Here is a 23,296-nt window from a genome sequence, read left to right on the forward strand (position 1 = left end):
TAATGTGAATTTGTGTGTGTGTGACCCAGTAAGCTTTGTGGTGTGAATTTTGTGTGTCCAGCATAGGGGTCTCTAACACACGGCTGGGTGCCTGACGGCTGTGTTGGGTATGGACCAAGGGGGATTTTCAACTGGTGTCTCTCCAGCACGGGTTCAACTCGTGTGTGTGTGTGTGTGTGTGTGTGTGTGTGTGTGAGTGAGAGACTGTGCTGCATTTGTTGTGCCTGCACCTGTGTTTTGTGTTTCTGCTGCACAAGCCGGTGTGCACTCTGGGTTCTGTGTCCGGACACAGTGTGACTCGGCTAGTCTGCGTGTATGAGTTGGTTGTATCCCTGGGGTGTGTTATGCGTCTGGATTTTTTCTCAGCACACTTGCTCTTCTTTTCTGGGTGTAAATTTGCACATTCTTAGCATAAGTTTGATTGGAAGTGCGGGTGTTTTCCGTGTGCGTTTATGGGTCTGTGAGAAAAGTGTGTTTCCAGGAGGTATTGTGTGTGTGCCTGTACGTTGTGTTTCCTACTCAGGATGTTTTCACTGCCTGTGTGTGACGGTTCCCAGTGTTTGTGTCTGTGGGTGAGTAGCTTCTGGGTTACGTTTTGTGATCAGTGTGTGCGTTGCTGGTATTCCGAGCATGTTTGTGTGTCTACGGGGTGTGTCTCCCACAGGCTTGCTGTCCTCCTCCCAGTGTGTCCATCTCCGGGACTGGTGTTCTCAGCCTCTGTGGGTATCTGTGAGCAGGTGGTGTCTGCATTTTGTGTCCCCACATGTGGGCTGATGACTTAAGTGTGTGAGCAGTCGTGTGGGTCTCTATTTTGCTCTATCACTCTCGAGTTTTCAGTGGGGTGTGTTCACGTTCACAAGCAGCTGCACGTGTGAGGCTGCATTTGTGCTGGTGTTTCCAGGGAGGGGGGGCATCCCGTGTCCCTAGTGAAGCCGCTGGCAACCCGAGCGATGCGGCCTCCATGCTGAGTGGAGGCTGTGTCTGCAGCGCGTCCCCTTGCCGGCTGGTGCCACGTTGGCTCGGGGCTGGCCGTGGCGGGCAGGGCAGGGCAGGGGCTGTGGTGGGCACTGGACCCACGCCCGGACCTCGGTATAAATATCTTGGGCTGCCGGCGGCTGTGTTTACTTGGCCCCAGCCCGGGGGCGGCAGCAGCCGGGCAGGTCTTGGGGGCGGGGGTGACCAGGCCACAGCACAGTCACTTCCTTCTGGCCAGACAGGCTGCAGCCTCCCTGCCCCCTTTCTGGGTGGGGGCGAGGTGGTGACCCCTCATTCTGGGCTCCCAGGGGCCACCAGTGAAGCCCTGACCCCAACACCCCCGCTGGGTTTCCCAGGATCTGGGAGAGAGACCAGCAGAGATGGGACAAGGGCGGTGGGCCAGGAGACAGCAGAGAGAGGGGTAGGAAAAAATGAGGGTGAAGACAAGAGGAGGAGGGGGGCCTCTGACAGAAAGGCACGGGGACACGGAGACGGAGAGGGAGGGAATGACAAGGAGGGAGAGGAGAGAAGAGGAGGCAGAGGCCCGGGCATAACGAGGGGGAAGAGAAGGGGCTGAGAGAGGGGAGACGAGGAGCGATGGGGAGACGACGACAGTCAGAGAGCTGCAGAGACAGACGTAAAGGGAAGACGGAGCTGGGGGGAGGCAGAGGAAGGAGGCAGCAGGGAGAAGGGACGGCGAGGCAGGTGGTCGGAGGGGGTGAGGAGGGGGGCAGGGCGCAAAGAGGCGTCAGGCACGGGGGTGGGGTAGCAGCCAGCAGAGCCTGGCCGGGACAGACAGGAGACACGGGGGTGGGGGCCGGATGCCCTCGGGGGGGCTCTCCCTTCCCTGACTCAGCCTCTCCGCCCACCCCAACCCCAGAACCAGGAGTGGAGGGGCAGGCACCTCTCTGGGCATCTCCAGGCCTCAGCGGGTCTGAGGCTGTGATGGGGGAGTGTCTCTGGGCTCCACCTCGGTCTCTGAGACAGACGCTCCTTCTCTGCCATCTGACTAACCCTAATTCTGACTCAATTGCTGACTCTCATCACTTAAAAAATGTATGTAACAAATTTAGATACGGCACAGTGTATCACAAATTTAATGATCAAATGATAGACTGGTGAAAAATGTGCCCATCACCCAGGGCTGATGCCTGTATTATGAAAGACCTCTCACAACTTGAGGGCATCAATACAAGTACCTGAGAGACAAACATCTCTCCCAATTGTGAGTCTAGTTGGCTGGATCGCCTTGGGCCTCCTCTGGGAGACACCCTATCAGTACTGACATTTTGCGGGCCTCTCACTGTTGTGGCCTCTCCCAGTTGCGGAGCACAGGCTCCGGACGCGCAGGCTCCGGACGCGCAGGCTCAGCGGCCATGGCTCACGGGCCCAACCGCTCCACGGCATGTGGGATCTTCCTGGACCGGGGCACGAACCCGTGTCCCCTGCATCAGGAGGCGGACTCTCAACCACTGCGCCACCAGGGAAGCCCAGTACTGACAGTTTATACTGCATGGGATGTCTGTGATGGTTCAGTGACAGATACTAAACACTAGATGACGCCGTCCGTCTGTGCATAGGAAGGACAGTGCCTAGCGCGCCAGGAGGGCCCCAAAGGTTTTAGCTGCTGTTATCCTCAACAGCTAACTCTCCTTCAGTCGTTAGCCCTGAAGAAGTCTGTGCGTCTGTCTACTCTGTGTGGCCCTAAGGGCGGACAGGCAGGCCAGGAGGTGGTCTCCAGGACTTACGATTCTACGCCCGAGTTTCCATCTCTGATGGCCACGTGGCCTTGAGTACGTGACGTCTCCTTTCTGGGCCTCCTGTGACCCACATACGGAATGGAGCTGAGCCCCTCGTTCGCGGGGCTGTGTGGAGGATTCAGCGCAGCATCAGGCACCTTGCTGGGCCTGGCACAGGACAGAACTGCTCAGTAACTGGAAGTTTCCTCATTTAATAGTCTGAACATCCCTCGGCCTCCGTCTAGCTCTCACTTTGTGTGTCTGGCTCTAATTCCAGTTGAGCCAGAGGGCAGAGGCGTGGCCTGGGGGTCAAAAGCTGTGGCCCCAGGAGTCCGTGGGGTCTCCCCGGCACTCTGGGCCCCATGCTGGAGGAGGCAGTTTTCAGGGTCCTTCAGGCCTGGCTCACAGGAGTGAGGGGTCCCCGGGCCCCACCTCTCTCAACACATGGCCTGTGTCCTCCCCCGCTAGCAGCTGGCCCCTTCTCTGCGTATGTCTACTGGGGGAGCGTGATCTGGGTATGGGGGCATGGGAAGGCGGGATGCCTGGGTTCCCACAGGCCAGTGGCTGAGTCACCAGGCGGCCATCTGGCTCCCATTAGCCCAGGGCGGCAGGGGGCTCGGTGGGGCCGGCTTGGGGCAGGGATGCTGGGGCCGGCTGTGTGTGTGTGGGGTGGGGGGGATGACTCAGGACCCATGATAACAGCCTGTGCATATTTGGGAAGTGTAAACAGGAGAGGGAGAGGGAGGTGGAGGAAGTGAAGGAAGGGAAAACTGTAGCTGGGCAGAGGGAGGCTGGTGGGGCTGGGAGGGGAAAGTCCCTCCTCTCCCTCTATACCAACCTGGCAGGCCCACGATCCCACGCTGCCCCTGCTCACCTCTCCCAAACCTGGGTCCTGAGGGAGAGGTGAGAGCCGGTGGCCACCCGCAAGGTCTCCCCACTGCCCACAGCAAGGCCCCATTACTCAGCAGTCAGACTCTGTGGCCCACAGCAGCCAGGATGGGGGATGCTCAGGGCCTTGGCGGGGGGGGGGGGGGGTACTGAAACCCAGAGGTAAAGGCTGAGAGACAGAGAGGGACACAGCCAGCACGGAGGCCGTGAAACATGGAAGTGTGTGGGCAGGAAGAGCCATGGGCCCAGAGAGGGAGGCCGAAGGAGATGGAACGTAACAGAGGCAAGGAGGTGCGAGTGTGAGCCTGAGCCTCAGGCACAGAGGGGCAGGAGAGAGAGGCGGGGCTGGGGAGGGAGAGGCGGAGCGCCGCTCTGGGTTCAACCTGCCAGCTCCAGCGACAAAGGGCCCCACTGGCCTAGGTCAAGGGGAGGATATTCATCCTGGGCCCTGTTGTGGGGACAGAGGCCGAGGCACAGAAAGAGGGGGAGAAAGAGAAAGACAGAAAGGAAAAAGAGGGAGGTGGAGAAAGAGCGGGAGACACAGAAAGCAGGAGACAGAAAGGTGGTGAGAAAAAGACTGAGAGAGAGGAGGGAGAGAGGCACCAGGGTTCAGGGGGAGAAGGAAATGGAGAGCAAGGGGGAGGGGGCCGCGGAGGTGGGACCAGACCCAGCGAGGCTTGGTGGTAGAGGGCAGCCACCCTGCTGTCGCCTAGAGAAAGTCACTGAGCCGGCCTGGCCTGTAATCAGCGGCCTCGTTGGGGCGGGGGACGGGGTGGGCGCCGCAGCCGTCAGTCCCCGTCCAGCTCTGGGCTGGGTGCGTCCTCGGGCTCCTCCTCATCGAAGTACCTCTCCTCTTCATCCCGGGCCACTATGTCCAGGTTGTCGAAGTCGGGGTTGTCGTCCACGGTGCTGCAGGGGGAGGGAGCTGTCAGGGGCTGGCTCTGCCTGCACCCCAGCCTCCCCGCTTCTGTGGAGAGGAGCTGGGGCCTGGGGCCCCCTGAAGTGAAAGGCCATACGCTGGCAGCTGTAAGTCAGAGCGAACTTACAGCTGGGTTATGTTGCGTCTCTCAGGGCTTCAAACAAAAGGCAACATTTTCCAAAGCAGAGATTTTACATGAAAACTTCTGGTTTCTCTTAAAAAGCCAGAAGATGTGGTGACACATGGGCCCACATCTAGGCCCTGAGGCCCTAGGCAGTGGTTCTCAACCAGGAAGATTCTGCCCCCTCCAAAGGCACACTTGTGATAACTGGAGACATTTTGGTGGTTACAAGTTGGGGGGCTGCTACTGGCATCCAGTGGTGGACGTCAGGGATGCTGCTCGACACCCGCCACACACAGGACAGTCTGCACAAAGGGTTATCCAGCCCCAAAGGTCCACAGTGCTGAAGTTGAGAAACCCTGCCCTCAGGCAACAAGTGATCCTAAGTTGTGAGGAGGACCCCCGGTTGTGCTCCAAACCCTACCAGGCTCCCTCACACTCTCTTTGGTGCAGGAAGCCCTGTCCAATCCAGCCCCGCCACCCCTGATGAGACCGCCTACCCCTCACCCCTCGCACACCACGCTGTTCCTCTGTGCCCCTCAAGGCTCTTGCACCCGCTGTTCCCCCTGCCAGGAACGCTCTTCCCCAGGGTATTGATGTCGCTTACCCCTCACTTCCTTGCACTTCTTTGCTCCAATATCACCTGCTCAGAGAGCCTTCCCTGGTCACCTCATCACCCTGCTCCCACCCCCAACGCTGGGACCCTGCTTTGTCTTTCTTCCTGGCCCCATCACCACTAGATGTTTTGCACCTCCAGCACCTCCATTCCGCTCCTTGCTGCCTTCCTCGCCAGAGGGGGACTCCTTCAGGGCAGGGAACCCTTCCATCGGTTTTGTTCCCTGCTTGATCCCGAGCCTGGACCCAGCAGCGCTGAGCACCTGGTGGCTGAATGCAGCTCAGCAGCTGCCCCGCGGAGAGGGAACAGGCTTCAGTCCCCACCACGCCCCATTCCTCACACCAGGGCCGACGTCCTCGTGGGCACCTGGCTTTAGGACAGCAGTGGTGCCCTTACGGAGGGCTCCCCACAGCCCAGGGACTCTACTCGCTGCTTTGTGTGGAACACTGAGATCAGTCAGTGTAAAAGTGGGTCAGCCAGACTCGCCTCCGGAGCTGGGGATCCCGGACTGGACCAGCGATGCTCTGGTACCAGGCCCTGCTGTAGCTGTAGCGATCATGACACCACCCCCCCGCACCCCCGCCGCCACTCGACTGATGAGGCCCTGAGGCTCTGCGTGTTCGTATGTCAGGGGGGCTGGGTTTGAAACCAGGGCCCTCTGCTCCCACACCTGATGTTCCAGACCACAAGGCGAGGCTGCCTCCGTTGACAAAACCATTTATCTTTTACTCTGATACTTCACTTGCCTCTGTCCTTTTCCCTGATGGCAAAATCCTTTTCCAAAGCAGGTGGCCCAGGTACCTTATCCCTGGGGGTCTACTGGAGAAATGAACCACCAGCGCTGCAGGGGCACCCACCACAGGCCCCTCCACGCCAGGCATTACCCTGCCAGGGATTACTTCCTGCAGCATGAGGAAGTCCAGGGTCCTGGGGGACACTTAGGAAGCTTGCGGTAGTGGCATCCTACCAGGCCACCACCACCACCTACCCAAATGGGAATGTTTCATCAATATGGAGCTGAATGTCAGCCCTGCTCACTCCCCTCCTTCAGGTGAGGGGACTGCAAAGCTACTCCACGGTCACCCACTGATCTCTGATCTGAAAGCTTTAGGCTGTGTGACCCCAGAGCCCATGTCCTGTGGGGTGCCGGGCTGGGGGACTGGTGGGGGCGCGCGGGAGGGCACGGGAGCACCTGTAGTCAAAGTCCCCATCCTTGCCGTCCAGGAAGTGTTGGTGCATCCGGCTGGTGAACTCTTCCCGCAGGATCAGCCTCTCTTCCGAGTCGGGGACCCAGGCCTCCAAGTCTTTGCCAGGCCTCTGGTCTGTAGGGGGAGACACCCAGGGTGGGGTGTGTGAGGACTGTGCTGAACACACCTCCACAGAGAGCTGCATCCTTCGTGCTGGGTGGCACTGGGAACACAGCAGTGACCAAGACGGCCCCGTCCCTACCTTCCTGGGGCACACACTGAACACGTGACAACACAGTGCTCTGGAGGCCACAGAGCAGGGTTAGGACCTGACGCCTGAAGGGTGGTAAAGGGAAGGCACTCCTGGCAGAGGGAACGGCATGAGCAAAGGCCTGGAGGAGGTGGATTGCTTGGTGTCTTCGAGGAGTGGGGACAGGGATGCTGGAGAGGACGGGAAGGACCAGGGCACGCAGGGCACGCAGGGCAGGGACGTGATCTGCTCCCACAGGCGGGCCCGGCCTAGTGCTGTGGAGCTGAGACACACAAGCCTGGGGCTGGGCTGTGCCGACACCGGGGCCTCCTCACTGCCGGCCCTCACCTTCCTCGCCGCTGTCTTCCTCCTCCTCCTCCTCCTCCAAGCAGGCCTCCTCCTCCTCCTGCTGCTGGAGCAGCCGCTGCTGCAGCTCCCGCTCCTGGTAGGACTGGAGCAGCAGGTCGGAGAGCGAGCAGGTGGGAGTGCCGGGGGATCCAGGCTTGGGCGGCCAGTGGGCCGGGGTGCGGGCGCTGAGCTCCTCTAGGGTCAGGTACTGCCCGATGTACTGCTCATACAGCAGCGGGGCCCGAAACCGCATCTGCTCGTCGCTGAAGTACTCGCCCCCTGCACGGAGGAGACAGGGTGGGCGTGGAGTCAAGGGCCTGCGGGCCAGGCGAGGGGCTGGGCGGAGGGTGAGTGTGCCTGCACAGACCTGTGTCCACCCAGGCGTGGGACCACGCTGACAGGAAGCCGTAGACACACAAGTGTGATTGTGATCGTCCACATTCAGGAATGGATGCAAACATGCACAGATGCCTGAGGTCGTGACCATGAGAACTCATGCACGTGTCTAAGCACGTGTGCACAACCAGGCCTGTATCTACGTGTGGACTCATGTGTCCAAATATGTCGGGTACACAGTCAGGTTGCTGGCCACCCTGGCCCGAGGCACTGCCGGCCTAGGGCCCGTGTACAACTGTGCCTGGGCCGGATTCGTGTGTGTGTGTGTGTGTACACTGCTGTGGGTCCCTGCATCTGGGAGCTGGTGTGCAGGACGTTGTGGGCAGGTATACTGTGCATGGAAGCCAGTATGTAGACTGTGTGTGCCTGTCTGCTGAGCCCCGTTCTGGCTGTTGGTGCACACACCTGGACACGCCTGCACTGCTGGGCACATAAGTGTACATCTTCATGGAGCAGACATGTGTGTGCACAGCGTCAGGTCCAGCAGGGCATCTGCCCAGGTGTGGGTGTCCCTGTTGGTCTTCCAGACCCCAGATCTCACCTCTCCCCAGAGCGTTCCTCTCTGCAACCACCCCTTCTGAGGGCCTGGCTTCCCCTCTCCCCAAACCTAGGGCCTTCATACCTCTCCTGATGTCTCTTCCGGCATAGGCAGCTCTGTCCCTCAGATAACAGTTAAGCCTGCCCAGCTCCTCCCACCACTGGTCCTAGCCCCGCTCTCAGAGCCCAGGAATCCTGTGACCATCCCTGTCCTGCCCTCCATCTTGCCTTCTCTCTCTTACCCACCTCTCTCTGTTCCCGATGTTTCCCACCACATTCTGTTTCTCTCCCTCCTTCTCCCTATCTTTCACTGTCACTCTCTCTCTCTGGGTCTCAGTTTCTCCCTCCCCTCCTCTGCCCCTCCGTCTCCACCCATCTCCGTGGCTCTGGCTGTCTCAGTTCCTGCCAGCTAACCCCACTTCTTTCATTCACTCACCCTCCCTCCTCTCTTCATCCCTGCTCCTCATCTGTCACTGTGTTCCACTCTCTCCGGATGCCTTTCTCTACAGCCTGTGCCTTCTCCCTAAGTAGAATCTTAACTCACTCTCTCCTTCATCTGCTCTCATCTTTTAACTTTAGTTCTGGTGTCTTTGGTCACAAAGCTGCTTGTAACTACATCATGGTCAAAAAGGTACCAATGTTACAAAAATAATAAATAAATAAACAAATAAAAAAGAGAAAGGTACCAATGTTTTCCATGCTTTTCACATGTGTTTTTTTTTCAAGAGGAATTGCCTCCCCTGGGTCATGAACATATTCCCCTAGGTTTCTGTCAATGCCTCTGTGTACAGTGTAAGGTAGGGATCTAGTTTCCCTGAGGGGTAACCAGTTCTCACAGTGCTGGATACTGTGTGTCCTCGGCCTGCTGGTCTGAAATGGCACTTCTGTTATCTACTAAATTCTGACCCTTCTCACTGGCTGCCCCATTCTCTTCCCGTGGGTCCCTGTTTGTCTCTCCCTATCTCACCCTGTCACCTCACATTTCTGTCTCCATCTCTCCCCGGGTCACTGTCTTAAAACTTATCTCCCAGGATCTCTGTCTGCGTTTCTGCTCCTGCATCCTTGTTTCTTACTTCCTCTGCTTCAGTCTCCCCTCCCACCCAACCTGTCCGCCCCCACACCTTGGATGAGCTCACGCAGGGCAGCGTAGCGGCGGTTACGCAGGCGGGTGCGCAGGGTGCGGGGTCGGGTGCTGCCTTGCCGGGCCACCTCGGCGCAGTAGAAGTCCGCACGGTGGTCACCGCGCAAGTGGCCAAAGCAGGCCAGGTGCTCCTCCCGGAGGCCTGTGCGGAAGCGCTCCAGAAACACCAGTGGCTTCTCATGGTACAGCTGGCCCAGGATGGCCACCTTCTCCTGCTCCGTCAGGTCAGGCTCGCCCTGCTGCTGGCTGCACACGGGCAGGCGGCTGGCAGCCACGGCGCGCAGCATGGCACTCACCGCCGCGTCCTCGACCTCTGAGGGGTCAGTGTCTAGGGCCTTTGGTGCTCCCTCTGCTGCTTCTGCCTTGTCCTGGGGTTGGGATGGGACCGGTGTCCAGCTCAGCTCCCCCCAGTGCCCAGGACTGGGCTCCGTGCAGCCTGTGGGGAGAGGCGAGATCAGTCAGTCCAGGATGGGAGAGCGGATGGGGCAGTGGGTGCTCACTCACTCACTCATTTCACATTTATTGAGCACCTACTGTATTCTGGGCACTGTTCTAGGCCCTAGAGATACCACAGTAAGCAAGAGATTGACAGTTTAGTGGGGAACGCAGGCATGTGAAAACATAGTTAGTGAAAACATAGAGTGTGTTAGGTGGTTCCAAGAGCTGTGTAGGAAAATGAGGAGGGAAGGAGGAGGGAATGGGGGTGAGGCTGCAATTTTAAATGGACAGTCAGAGAGGGCCTTGCCCAAAAGGTGACATTTCAGTAGAGACCTGAGGTGGTGAGGAACTGAGCCACGAGATTTCTGTGGGAACTGGCAGAGGGAACAGCCAGTGCAAAGGCCCTGAGGTAGTGTGCTTGGTGTATTTACTTGGTCCTTGAGCACTTCATTCATTGATTCACTCAATTTTGCCTTTTCCCTTGCTCACGAAATCATCAATACATTCACTAAGTCGTTTACTCATTCACTCATTCATTCTCCTACTCATTTGCATATCCATCCAACCACTCTTCAGCAACTCTAAATCTATGCCGGGCCCTGAGCTGGGCAATGCTGAGGACCCCCGGAGGGATCCAGTTCAGCTCCCAGAGGGCACCCTGTCTGATGGGGGAAGACAGGCAAGGTCAAAGCCAGCACAGGCACTGGTAACAGAAAAGCGGAGCGCTGGGCAAACCCTGGTGCAAGCTGCTTCTCAAAAGTGGTGGCAACTGGAGCAAGGCTACAGCACGCAGGAAATAAGTGAAGACAGGAGGTACAGACAACTCCTTTAGCTTGGCTGGGGTGGGGAAGAGAAAGAGGGTGGTGGTTACAGGCACAAGGGGTTTCAGGGAGGGTTTTAATGACTGAGGCAAGAGAAGACTGGGCTGGACCAGGTAAAGGGGCTGTGGAGGAGGGGACAGGAGGGGGTTGTGATTAAAAAGATGCTTGGGGGCTTCCCTGGTGGCGCAGTGGTTGAGAGTCCGCCTGCCGATGCAGGGGACGCGGGTTCGTGCCCCAGTCCGGGAAGATCCCACATGTCGCGGAGCAGCTGGGCTCGTGAGCCGTGGCCGCTGAGCCTGCGCGTCCGGAGCCTGTGCTCCGCAACGGGAGAGGCCACAACACTGAGAGGCCCACGTACCGCAAAAAAAAAAAAAAAAAAAAAAAAAAAGATGCTTGGGAGGCCGAGTAGGACAAGTCATTGGAATGAAGGGCTAGGAGGTGAGGGAGGTATCCAGTTAAGGTACAGGGCTCTGGCCAGGGGCCTGGTCAAACTGTCCCTGACACAGAGACATGGATGAGGAGCAAGTCTGGGGGAAGGTGCTGAGGCCGGTTTGGGACATGGATGGTATAAAAGGCCCAGGAGACATCCAAGGGGAAGCATTTACAAGACTGCTGGTACATGGGAGACTTCTCAGGGGAGAAGTGTTGGGCTGGGGACTGAGTTATGGGAGTCGTCAGAGCAAAGAACAGAAGTAAAGCTGAAGGAAATATGAAGTCGCGGGGAGGGTGGGGGGAGTGTGTAAGGTATGAAAAGAGAAGAGGGGCCAAGAAACAGTCCTGACTGGATGGGGAGAAGACATGTCTATGAAGGAGGCTGTGAGAGGCTAAAAAATGGCCCCCAAAAGATAGTCACGTCTTAATTCCTGGAACCCGTGAATGTTACCTTACATGGCCAAAAAAAAAAAAAAAAAAAAAAGCGGGGTCTTTGCATATATGATTAAATTATGGATCTTGAGATAGGGATATTATCTTGGATTATCCAGGTGGGCCCTAAACGCCATTACAAGTGTCCTATAAGAGGGAGATTTGACACACACAGAGGAGAACACAAGGTGAAGACAGACAGAAGCAGAGATTGGAGTGATGTGGCCACAAACCAAGGAATGCCAGGAGCCACCAGAAGCTGGAAGAGGTGAGGAATGGGTTCTCCCTTAGAGCCTCTGAGGGAGCTCTCCATGGCCCTGCTGACACCTTGATTTCAACCCAGTGATACTGACTTCAGACTTCTGGCTTCCAGAACTGTGAGAGAATAAATTTCTGTTGTTTTAAGCCACCCAGTTTGTGATCATTTGATACAGCAGCCCCAGGAAACTAATACTGGCTGAGCAGGAGGAGCCCGAGAGATAGGAAGGATATCAGAAGGAGTGGTGTCACAGAAACCAAAGGAATATTTTCAAGAAGGATGGAGGGGTCAATGGCATTGAATTCTCCAAGTAGTCTAATAAGGAAAAAACTGAACAGGGTGACTCAGTTTAACTACACAGGGCGTTCACTGCAGACCCCGATGGGTGCAGTTTCTGAAGGTAAAAGCCAGACTGCAGTGGGTGGGTAGTGAGGAAATGGAGGCGAGTGTGCATGACTCTTTGGAGAAGATAAATGGTATCTGGAAGGCAGCATGGAATCAAGGGATAGATTTTCTTTTTAGGTTAAAGCTTTTTTCTTCTTATTATGGAAACTTTCAAACATGCACATAAGTAGAAAGTACAATGACCCCCCCCCCCACCAATATATCCATCATCCAGCTTCAAAAATGACCAATTCTTGTCCAGTGATGTTTCAACCAATCTCTCAACCGCACCTCACCCCACACGGGATTACTCTGAAGCACCAGGACAGAATTTTAAGATGAGCAAAACAAAAGCATTTTAGGTACTGTTGGGGAGGCATCGGGAGAAATAAAAGAGACTGAAGATGCAGAAGAGATGGGGGAGCACAGAAATGAATTAACGACCCTGAGGAAGCAGATGGGACTGTGGACTTTCGGAGAAGGGGAATTAGAATGAAATGGGGGGAGCCGTTAGTATGGTCTAAGTAGAGTTTGCATGGGACAGGAGGAAGCAAGGGAAGGAGGTAACTTGAGAAGCACGGTTGACTGGGACAATGGGAGAGCCCAGGACAGAGACGTTTATGCTAGCCTGAGAGCTTGGTAAGGAACTGGATTAGCCTGGGACACGGAAAGAGCCGGCTGGAACTTGGAAGAGGTTAATTTCGGGGGAGGGGATGAGGTAAAGGAGGTCAGCCTGCAACGAAAGGGGTTAATCTGGACAAAGTGGTGAAGGGGACAGTTAGGGCCGAGGGCAGGTGTCCCCTTTTAAAGAGTCCTCCTTCGCCTTCACGGGGAATCATTTCCCAGTGACACCGCAACTCCACCCTCCCGCCGCCTCCGCGTGGCCAGGACCTCACCTTCACGGGGTTCCGTCGCCGCCGTCGCAGTCGCAGTCGCTGTCGCTACGGCCTCCATCCCGATTCTCTACGACTTGTTACCTGCTGTGGCAGGCCCCGCACACCAAACCCGCCCCAGGTCCTCAGCGGCCACTTCCGGCCGAGCACACTCCCGGGCCCGGGTGCCCCGCGGCACCAGGAACCAAAGTTCCGGGACAGAGTTGGATTCTCCTATGCGCATGCGTGCTTCCGTCCGGCCCCGCCCACCCCAGGCAGGAAAAGGGCACCAGGGTCAGATAGATTCTTCCGGCACGCCGCACCCCCGCAATTTGAACCGCTACGAAATTGGACTATCAGGAGGGAAGGCTTGTTCACCCTGTGCACTTCTGTGACTCCAGAGCCCAGCATGCTTAATTTGGGGATAAATGGTTTGAATGACCACTCTCCAGGGCCTCTGAGGGCTTGGGCTCTGGTTTAGACCCCAGTCTATCTTGTTTCTTGGCCACGTCAAGAATATTTACTAAGCCTTGTCGCTTGCTTCTGTCATCACACCCAGTCCCTGCTTAGCATGAGATAGGTGGTGAGATCGGAGACTCAACTTCCCACTTTGTGCTCCCAGGACCTGAAGAATCTTCAGGTGTGGAGAGACCTTGGTCCTGATTTGCCCTACGTGACGGATAGGGACTCACATTCAGGTGTTACCAGTGGCCTGAGTGGGCAGGGCTGATGGACCCAGAGAGCTAAGGGAGCTGCCCACCCCAGCCTGCAGGACCCAGGCAAGGTTCTTTTCTGAGCGTAAAGGACACCCAAACTGAGACCGGAAAAATGATCAGGAACCAGGATAAGAGGGAGGTAGAGAAGGGTCTCATGTAGGAGGATGGGCAAGGCAAACCCCTGGAGAGGAAGGCAGGCATCAATAGTTCTGGTTGCTTCTGTATGGCCAGGTAATAGGAAAGGAGTTCTAACTTGAAGGTCATGATCGGCCTGCAAGGATTGGAAAACCTCACAAATCTTTATGCAAAATTCCACATACACATATATTTCCAAGGCAGAAGTTCATGGCATTTAGATTCTAAAAGGGATTTGTGATTCCCCTATAACAAACTAGTGATCCTAAGTTTGAAAGGGGAGTGGTAAAAGGTAATGCCAGTGAGGTCACCAGGGGCCAGGCATGTGGAGCCTGTAAGCCATATTAAGTAGCTTGAGCTCCTTTATCCTGTGGGGAGCGAGCAGGGGGGTATCAGGGTAAGGGACTGGAGGTCAGAGAGATCTGTGAGGAGGCTGATGCAGTAACCCAGATATTAAGGCCAAAGGCAGAAGAATAACTTCCCGTTTGCATTTCCAGGATAAGGGATCTGGAGGAAAGTGGCTAATTTGTCACTTGGGATAGATGGGGACTGACTACACTTAGACATATTGCCAGGAGAGGCCAGCAGAGGGCACTGTTGCCCAACACATGGATCTGCAGGGAAGGGGACTTCCCAGCCTAGATGACCGGAGGCCCTCCCTCAGTAGGGAGAGGCCACTCTAGGATTCCCTTCAGCCCAACTAGCCATCAACCTTGGCTCCACCTCATGTTCAGATGCCTTGCATCTGACCTCAAAAGTAGTCAACCTTCCTCCTCCCTGTTTTGTAGCCTGTGCTCCCTTCACAAGGCTCTGAGACAGTTCCTGTGAGGGGAGAGATGGAGCTGAACTGGCCGTTCCTGTGCCCCAGCCTTGTCCCTCACAAGGGGCCAGGAGTACAGCATGCCTAAGGGGATTGAAGAAATGACTCAAGTTGCTGGGGAATGAGGATAGGCTGTGGGGATGAAATCAGATAGTCTTTTTTTTTTTTTTTTTTTTTGCAGTACCCGGGCCTCTCACTGTTGTGGCCTCTCCCGTTGCGGAGCACGGGCTCTGGACGCGCAGGCTCAGCGGCCATGGCTCACGGGCCCAGCTGCCCCGCGGCATGTGGGATCCTCCCGGACCGGGTCACGAACCCGCGTCCCCTGCATCGGCAGGCAGACTCTCAACCACTGCGCCGCCAGGGAAGCCCCAGAAAGTCTTTTGTCGCAGCTCATTCCTCTCTAAAAAAATCTCCCTTCTCCACGAAGCCCTCACCTCACCACCCCCCTCCACCCCAAGCTCGTACAGCTGACCTTGGCACTGTCACCATTCCATGACAGGTCCGTGTTACCTCTGGACTGAGAGCCCCGTGAGGGCAGGGTCCAGGACTGCCTTGGTCATGCTATGTCCTCAGCACCGTCCAGAGTGGGTGTGGGTAAGGAACAGAGCAAGTACCTAACACTGGCTGGATAAAGAAGCTCCTGGAATCCCCACTAGCCTGGATTCAGGAGCGCGGTCAAGAACCAACCTAAGTCCAGCACAGAGGCCAGGCCTAATGTGGATGGGCAGTCACACCAAGGGATGACCCCAACAGTCCAGCCCTAGTTTCCAACCATCACCCTACCCTACCTTGCTCTCTGCCTCGGGACTTGTTCCATCCTTTTCTACTCAAAAATTCCGGGAGGGATTTGGGACTGTGGGTGAACTGGAAAGGGCAGAGACCAGAGAACCACGTTAAAAGTGAACTGGTGGATTTTAAACTGAGGGCCTGAGGTCTAAGGGGGCATCCCCAGCACCAAAAATGGGGACAGGCACACAAATCCCACAGTAAGTGTTTAATGAGTAAATAATGTCCCCTTGAAAAGGCTCCCACCCCAATTAAAGGCCAACTGCAGTAACACTTCAGGGTTGAAACCTTGCTTCCTTCCTGCTAGGAGGTGCCATGTCATTTATTGAAACAAAACAAAAACAAAACAAAACAGGGCAAACACATTTCTTAATAAGTGCAGTTTGTTAAAGTCCTGTTAAAACATATGGGTCAAGGGGAAGTAAAAATAATCAGAGGATCACTGTAGGAAAAACCTTTAGGTCTGGCACCTGGGAGACCTTTGGAGAGGAGGCAGTGGGAGAAACTTCATGTTCTGAAAGGAAGGAGCCCCCCAACTCCCTTCTTCCCTCTCACCCGATTAATCCCACCAGAAACTACCAAGACGCCCGGAATAAAATGTTTCAAGTTCAATAGTCACACTCTCTCCAAATACAAAAGGCAGGTACAATTCAACTCAACACAGAAGCTTGTGTGCAAAGTTACGGGAAACTGAGACATTGTATAAAAAGTTAGGTTAAAGATGATTCTGTGGTTTTGTTTTGTGTGTGTTTTGTTTTGAGGGTGTGGCTCTTCCTCGGTCACCTGAACTCAGCAAAGAAATGGTTATCCTGATGAAATATCAACAGCCGACCCACAGTAAAAAGGGACAAATTCTAAAAATTAAAAAAAAAAGCATTATTACCAAAAAAATATCTGTCGCTTCTTCCTCCCTCTGCATTTTGCTTTTTTAAACTTGTGTGTGTTTTTAAGTTTTTGATTTTTTTTTTTTTTTAAATCCTGAAAACTAGACAGTAAAACAGCTCCTGGAAGAATTTACAACCAACTGCATGAGAATCTGGGAAGCTGAGGGGCTGGAGTGGGGCTGGGACCAGAGGACAGGAAGGGGCCCTCCCCACAGCCCTGTAGCCTCACTGTACGACCAAGGGAGGCGGGGGGGTCTTTAGTCAAAAAGGAGGAAGGGAGGAAGAGGAAGAGGAGGGGGGTGGGGGGACAAACAAAATAAATGGTCATTGTTGCCTGTTTGAATCCGGAGGAAAATGCCCGGCCCTGTGTGGGGGAAGAGCCCCTTGGAGGAGAGGCAGCCCTGGGAGGACCTGTCCCCCAGCACCACGTGACCCGGTGGGGGTGGAAAAGGGGGGCCAAGGTGGGCGCTGGTGGAGGAAGCCGGCAGGGGCCTCCAGGACACACTGGCTACTGTGTGCTTGTGCCCCCCTGTGTGTTCCCGGAGTAGCTCCCGTAGTCATAGTTCCCGTAGTACGGCGGCCACTGGCCCTGGTTCTGATAGTACTGGTTCCACTGCTGGGCATACTGGGGAGAGAGAAACCAAGAGCACCAGGTTGTCATTCATCCAGACCCACATCTGGCTTCTCCCCTGACCCCACCTCACCCATGGTGGAGATGGGTATGGTGATGACAGTCAACACATAGGTCTGACAGAGAAATCAAGGTACCTTGGGAGGATAAGTGAATGACCTGATGTCACATGGGTGGGCAGTTAGAGACTGAAGCCCAGGTATCCTGGCTTGCCAACCTAATGCCCTTTCAGGTATAGCTAGATACCATGTTCAAAATACTCAGAAACAGGCATGGGGCCTAGCATCAATCAATCAGAATGGACACTGGCCATGGTACTGAATCAGGGTTTGAGGACCCCTGCTAAGCCCTCTGCTTGCTGCACTGGGGAGAGGAACTAGGATGGCAGTTACTTAGCAGCCAGTGTAGAAGTGTTCAACAAACGGCACGGCTATACTGTACTAGATGGACACCAGCCCAAGGCCAGAGAGCTGCCCATCTTTTTAGGGATAAGCAGGGACACAGGTCTGGGAATACACATCCCTGTGAGGCCCCTAGAAGTCTCCCCATTCTCCCCCCTCCGCTTGTGGCACTTACCTGTTGGTACTGGTTATAGCTGGGCTGCGGGTAGGTCTGTGCGGTGGGGGGCGGCGGAGGGGTGTAAGGGGCTGGGTTGTAGCCGCCGTAGCTCCCATAGTTGTAGGCAGGTGGTGGCGGAGGTGGAGGTGGTGGAGCTGTGTAGCCCTGGCTGTAACCCCCCTGGTTGTAGGGAGGTGGCTGGCTGTAACTCGGCTGGAAAGTGGAGGGAAAAAAACAGGTCTCTGTGAAATAGCCAGCTCAGCTGGGATGCAGGAAGGGCCTTTGTAAGCAGTGGGTCCACAAAGGAACTTCCCTGGTGGAGGCTGTTTCAGGGCTGAGAAGGAGGTGGGTCACCTCTGTGACATGGCAGGACAGGGTAGGATCAAGAGCTACATTCTGGACTCTAATCCCAGCTCTGAGACCCTGGGGGAGCAAGGCACACAGCATCTCTTGAAATCCCAGTGGTTTTTTTTTTTCTCTGTAAAATGAGAATTACAACAGAACCACCCCTTTGGATTGCCTTGCGTATTCACTAAGCTTACGTGCACCATCCATTGGGCACAATAAATGGTGGTATTTGTTATAGGAAGACCTGCTAAGAAAAACAGTAGTGGCAATTTCCTAAGTGCTTCACATGTCCAGGCTGGATCCTTAACTCCTCTAATCCTGCAATCAACTCTGAGGCAGGCTCCATTGGCTTCATTTTACAGAGAAGGAAGGTGAGGCTCAGGGAGGTGAAATCACTAGGCCCAAGCCACACAGGTAAAAAGTGGCAGAGCTGTGACTTGCCCCCAGGTCCGCCTAGTTCCAGAGCCTTACCTGCAAAGCTATGATGTCATCTTCCCCCCACAACAAACCTTGGAAGTGAGTTCTACAACTAACTCTAGTCCTTTATGAGGAAAACGAGGTCCCGAGAGGTGAAGCTGTTTGTCCAAGGTCACAAAACCAGAACGCTGTGGGGCTGGGGTTTGACTTTGTGTCTGCCCAACTCCTGTTCTAGGAAATATTCTGGTTAGACCAGGACTAGAACCATTCACCTGTATCTCCTGGCAGCTGCCTCCAGGCCTGGAGCGTGGAAGGTGCCAGTAAACGGGGACCGCTCTGGTTACGGGGCCTGTGCGTACAGAGCTGAACATTGGCTCTCTAAAGACTCAAACTGAGCCTGAAGCTCTCAGGGCAGAGGTCAAGTCCTCACCAACCTTTGAGTCTGTCCCTACATCCTGAAGACAAGGGGATCAGCCCCTTCAAGCCTAGGTTGAAGGGGTTAACTCCAATTGAGTGCTTTCTTGGGGATTCAGTGAGGCCACTGACACAGCCAAGAGAACACAGCCAAGAGAAATGTACTTGTGGGACCAACACATACAGCCCGCCCTGAGAGGGATGACAGAACAGGTAGGTCCCCCGATTTACTCTGGGTCTGGAAGGCATCTGGGAATATCTAGGGTCTGTCTCAGCCAAAAGCACTGGCAGGGAAGGGAGAAAGGGCAGGGCTGGAGGTAAGAGTTAAGACCTGTGGCTGGAGCACATGTTGGTGATTTCCCTGGACCCATCTCCTCTCACCTGTTCACACACACACGCACGCTTATCCTCTCACCTGTGGAGGGCTGTAGCTGCTGACAGTAGGGGTGCTGGTATTGGCGCTCGAGCCAGGGATGTTGCTGTTCTTAGTGTAGCTGCCGGCCCCTGGGGGGTTCCGAGCAGGGCTGTAGCTGGGTGGCGGTGGAGGCTGCTGTGGCGGTGGCTGCGGTGGCGGCGGCTGCTGTGGCGGCGGCTGTTGCTGGGGAGCCCGGTTGTAGCTGCCTCGGGTATTGGAGTTGTTGTTATCCCGGCTGTTGTTACCCCAGCGGTTCTGGTTGTAGCCACCACCTCCACTGCGGTTGAAACCTGCATTGGAGAACCAGGTGAGAGGCTCTGCTGTTCTCAATTTGGGACCCTCAGGAGCTGGGCTGTCTTAAGGACTGCTGTAGCTCCCGCGTGACCAGGCACAGAGCAGGAGCCCAGTCCCAGCGAACAAGTAAAGCACCCCCTCCAGCCTTCCCCAGAGCCCTGGGAGCACTCCCCCATGCCACCCTGGTAACACTCAGTTGTTACGGCCTGCTGACAGGTTTGTCTTGCCCATTGGACTGTGAGCCTGGGACCAGGGCTGTCTTAGTTTCTACTGTGTCCCCAACATCTAAGCACTGGGGACAGTCCTTTTCAGGCTTGGCCAAATGGGCTGGCCTCTTCCGAGCCTTTGTGCAGTTTTCGTGAGCCCAGAACCCTTCCCCCAGCCAATTCCTACTGGCTTCTGGACCTCAGCTTAGACATCAGCACTTTGGGAGGCCTTTCCTGAGCCCTGCTCCCCTGCAGGCTGGATCAGGTATCACTGGAGCTCAAAGTACCCCCGGGCTGTGCCATTCAGCCCAGAATCCTTCTGGACTGTCACTACAGGGTGATATAGTGTCTGGGTCAAGGCTCTGTCTCCAAAACCACCCAGCACAAGACTGAAACAGAGTAGGGCATGCTTATTAAATCATGATCATACACTTCAGAGATAGCATAACTTAGTAAGAACCTGGGCTCTGGATCTATCACCACTTGATCCCAACTATGGATTCAGCTGGGTGAATCTTGGGCAAATTAACCTCACCAAGCTTGTTTCTCCATGTGTTTTAGAAGCAAAACCAGTCCTAATATTTGCCCTGTGCCAGGTCCTGAGGTGGGACCCAGGGCTGGCAGTAAACTCGGTCTGGCCCCTCTTCTCAAGAAGCTCATGGTCAGATGAGGGGGGTGGGAAAGATTCATAAAAATAATAGCAATGCGACATACAAATGGGCAAGGGCTTCAGGAGCAATGTGCAGGGGGAGCACGACAGTGGGAGAGTTTCCCTGAGGCCCCGGACTCTGATTTATCTCAGTTCTCTACCAGAGTTCAGCCCACAGCAGGTGACAGGGAAACGTCATCTGCTGACTGAGCAAGCAGTCACAAAACGCAACCCTGAACCAGGAACCAAAAGCAGGGACAGCTCAGTGTGAGATGCCTCACCTCCTCGGTAGCTGCCTCCTCCGCTGCCTCCTCCTCGATTCTGGAAGCCTCCTCGGTTGCCCCCGGGGGGACCTCGGTTGTCATAGCGCTGGAAACCGCCGCCACCCCCACGGCCCCGGAAGCCCCCGCCGCCTCGGCTGTCAAAGCGCTTCTCAGGGGGCGGCCCGGCCCTGCGGCCTTCCTCATTGTACTGCCTCACCAGCTTGTCTGCTTCCTCGCGCTGCAGCTCAATGAACAGCACCTCGTCCAGGAAGTCCCCAACATCTGGCAACGTGAAGTTGGCTAGGAGGAAGGGAGGGCCCCAGAGGGAACAAGAAGAGGCGGTCAGCACCTTCTGAGGTCTGGTCTCCTTCACCCCCAGGACACTGGCCTGCCAGAAGGGAGGAGGAGGAGGGGACTGCAGTATAAGCGACAGAGGAGAGACAGGGTCCCTAACTCGGCCTCCCTGACAACAGTAAGGGGCTAACAAAGACCCTCTCCTCCCTTTCCTGAAGAGGTGGCTAAGCCCCACCAAACCAATGTTTTATAACCCAGGGAGTGAGCCTGGCAGGTGGAATCATCTTCCTTATTTTTACAGAGAAGCAAACTGAGGCTTGCTCAGCCAGCCCACCCAGTGGGTGCCAGAGGCAGACGACCAACTGTGCAGGTCTCTCGGCACCTGTTCCCACACATCCTCTTCCTCATCCTGCCCCAGCCCCAGCCCCATCTAGTCGGAAAACCTTGCCCCAGGAGGGATACAGGCAGCTTTTCCATTCACAGCTGTACTAGACAGGGAAGGGACAAAGCAGAAGCACAGAAAGAAAGAACAAGATAAAAAAAAAGAATAATCAAGGACCTGGGAAGGGAAAAACTGTGCAAGGCCCTTTTTCTCTTAAGGACCCTGCTGCGATGTCCCTCTGGGAACTGCTCATTTCCTACCTTTCATTTCTAAGACCGCGTGATCTGGGACATCCTTCCCTTCTTCGTCGGTTCGCTTTATTGTTCGGTCTTTTAGGTCCTCATCAGTGGGACAAATGACAATAGCTTTGCGCTGGAAGCCTTCAAATGGTCTCATTTTTCGTCTCTGGGCTGACCCATAAACATTTGTCTAGGGGTAGGTAACAGAAGAGGCAAGAGATGGTCACTACAAGTTGGTTTTTTCCTCTGTGGGGTATTATGTAGGCCAGGGACTGAGAAAGGGATACTAGTTCTCCTAAGCAGAGAAACTCAGGAAACTGCTCTTCCCTTTTAAGATTCTTGAGACTACCCTCAGAAAATGAACTGACTTGGGAAAGTGGCTGCTGACAGTAACAGGACAAGGGATTCCTAAAGTTTGGGCTTTGCTTTTTTAATCCAGTTTGTTCGTGGTATTGTGCATTACAGCCCCCTCAGCCCCCATTCTAAAAGTAACACATGCTCACAGTAAAAAAGTTCAGAGTACAAGCTGTAAAGTTTAGAGTAAGAATCCTTTCATCCACCTACTGCCATTCCTACTTCCCAGATATGACCTGTATTGAATTTATGTATTTCTAGAAATATCTGTGTGATTTTTAACACTAATGGAATCAAACAACACACACTCTTCTGAAGTCTTTTTTTCACTTAATGTTTCTGTCATTTTTCTGTGCTGGTGTTCTCCTTTTTTTCCTTTTGGGGCGCACCACGCAGCTTGTGGGATCTTAGTTCCGACCAGGGATTGAACCTGTGCCCTCGGCAGTGAAAGTGCGGAGTCTTAACCACTGAACCGCCACGGAATTCCATGGTGTTCTCCTTTAATAATATTTATAGAATGGATGCCATAATTAACCAGCCCCTTTGACAGTTGTATAGATCGTTTTCATCAACACTGTGGTTCTTTTATTCCCCTAGTCCTGCTCTAAAACACCAGACTCACCCACAAGCTTCTAACCAGGGAGCTTGACAAGGCGATAACTTGTGCTTTTAGCAAGTGCAGTTTTGCTACTAACTTTCTCTTCCCTTCTTCTAGGTGATGGTTAGGTGCTTCCTGGGCTGGTGCTGGCATAGAGTGGTGCTCTATGACACATCTGATTGAGAGCCGTAGTAAAGACAGCTTCCGTTCATTGAATACCTTCCACATGCTGGGCCCTCTGGGACTGGCGCCCAGATCTGTCAAACCCCAGTGCTCCACGGACTCAGCCTGTGTACCTGAATCACTCGGACACTACTGAAAAAGAGAGTGGCTCAAACCCCACCAGAGTATTCCCCAACCCCAGTCTCTGGAGGTGGGACCCAGGCACCTGTATGGGTATCTTTTCCCATTCAGACACTCAACAGAACTGGAGTAATAAGTAATGTTGCATTTAAACAACTTTTAGTAGCTCTGATAGGTACTCAAGGGAGAAGCCACAGAGGGGAAGAGATCTGTAAAGGGGCATGCACAAACAGACAAAAAAATGTTGTATTTTGAAGATGCAGCCTGGCAGGGTGGAAAAAGCCCAGCATCAAGTCCTAGTGTGGCCACTCACTCACCGTGGCCAGTCGTTGCAGTTGCTTCATCTGTTAAAATGGAGGAAAAAAAGCCTCCCTCCTGGGCCTGGTGAGGATTGAGCGGGAAAAGGACCACAAAGCAACTGACCAAGTGTGAGGAACTCCTGGAGTGGGGGCTACATTGTGGCCTCCAGGGCGGAAGCTGCCTTGACAGAGGCAGGTAGCGTGGGGGGATGGCTCAGCACACCCTGGCTCTAAGGTGACTTGGTCAAGTCACACTGTGTGGCCCTGAGTGAGTGACTTCCACTCAGAGCCTCACTCTGCACACCTACTAAGTCTCAAGCCCTGAAAGGGGAAAACAATAGGAAGATCATATGGTCACTGTTAAGACTGGAGGAGATCATGTGAGTGAAAGCCCTTGTTTAGCCCAGGGCCTGGCTCACAGCCAACACTCAACAAATGGAGGTCATGGTTGATACGATGTGGCCGTCACTGGGTGGGGTGCACTGGACCTTCTCTTACTGTTAGGTTGAGTTGAAGCAACTCAGACCAAGGAATGT

At 54.8% G+C, this 23,296-nt stretch overlaps 2 protein-coding genes across 7 annotated transcripts in view; both read right to left on the reverse strand.

Annotated features, from left to right (window-relative positions):
• Positions 1-2,056: 2,056 nt before the first annotated feature.
• Positions 2,057-12,979, reverse strand: CCDC97 (coiled-coil domain containing 97). The gene is made up of 5 exons (XM_060085099.1): positions 12,780-12,979; positions 9,098-9,553; positions 7,044-7,322; positions 6,451-6,580; positions 2,057-4,511 (listed from the first exon to the last, which is right to left on the reverse strand). Exons 1-5 carry the CDS (start codon positions 12,835-12,837, stop codon positions 4,391-4,393), a joined length of 1,044 nt encoding a protein of 347 aa, XP_059941082.1. The 5' UTR covers positions 12,838-12,979; the 3' UTR covers positions 2,057-4,390.
• Positions 12,980-15,486: 2,507 nt separating this feature from the next.
• Positions 15,487-23,296, reverse strand: part of HNRNPUL1 (heterogeneous nuclear ribonucleoprotein U like 1) — a 35,832-nt gene continuing 28,022 nt past the window's right edge. For all 6 annotated transcript variants that reach the window (XM_060083211.1, XM_060083207.1, XM_060083208.1 and 3 more), the window contains exons 11-15: positions 21,228-21,396; positions 20,310-20,591; positions 18,880-19,169; positions 17,304-17,498; positions 15,487-16,721 (exon numbers count right to left, since the gene is read on the reverse strand). In XM_060083211.1, the coding sequence (XP_059939194.1) occupies positions 16,605-16,721; positions 17,304-17,498; positions 18,880-19,169; positions 20,310-20,591; positions 21,228-21,396 (1,053 nt within the window). In that variant the 3' untranslated portion in view covers positions 15,487-16,604. The remainder of the gene's footprint in view (positions 16,722-17,303; positions 17,499-18,879; positions 19,170-20,309; positions 20,592-21,227; positions 21,397-23,296) is intronic.

The sequence above is a fragment of the Mesoplodon densirostris genome, chromosome 19, assembly GCF_025265405.1.
Source record: "Mesoplodon densirostris isolate mMesDen1 chromosome 19, mMesDen1 primary haplotype, whole genome shotgun sequence".
NCBI classification, from domain to species: Eukaryota; Metazoa; Chordata; class Mammalia; order Artiodactyla; family Ziphiidae; genus Mesoplodon; species Mesoplodon densirostris.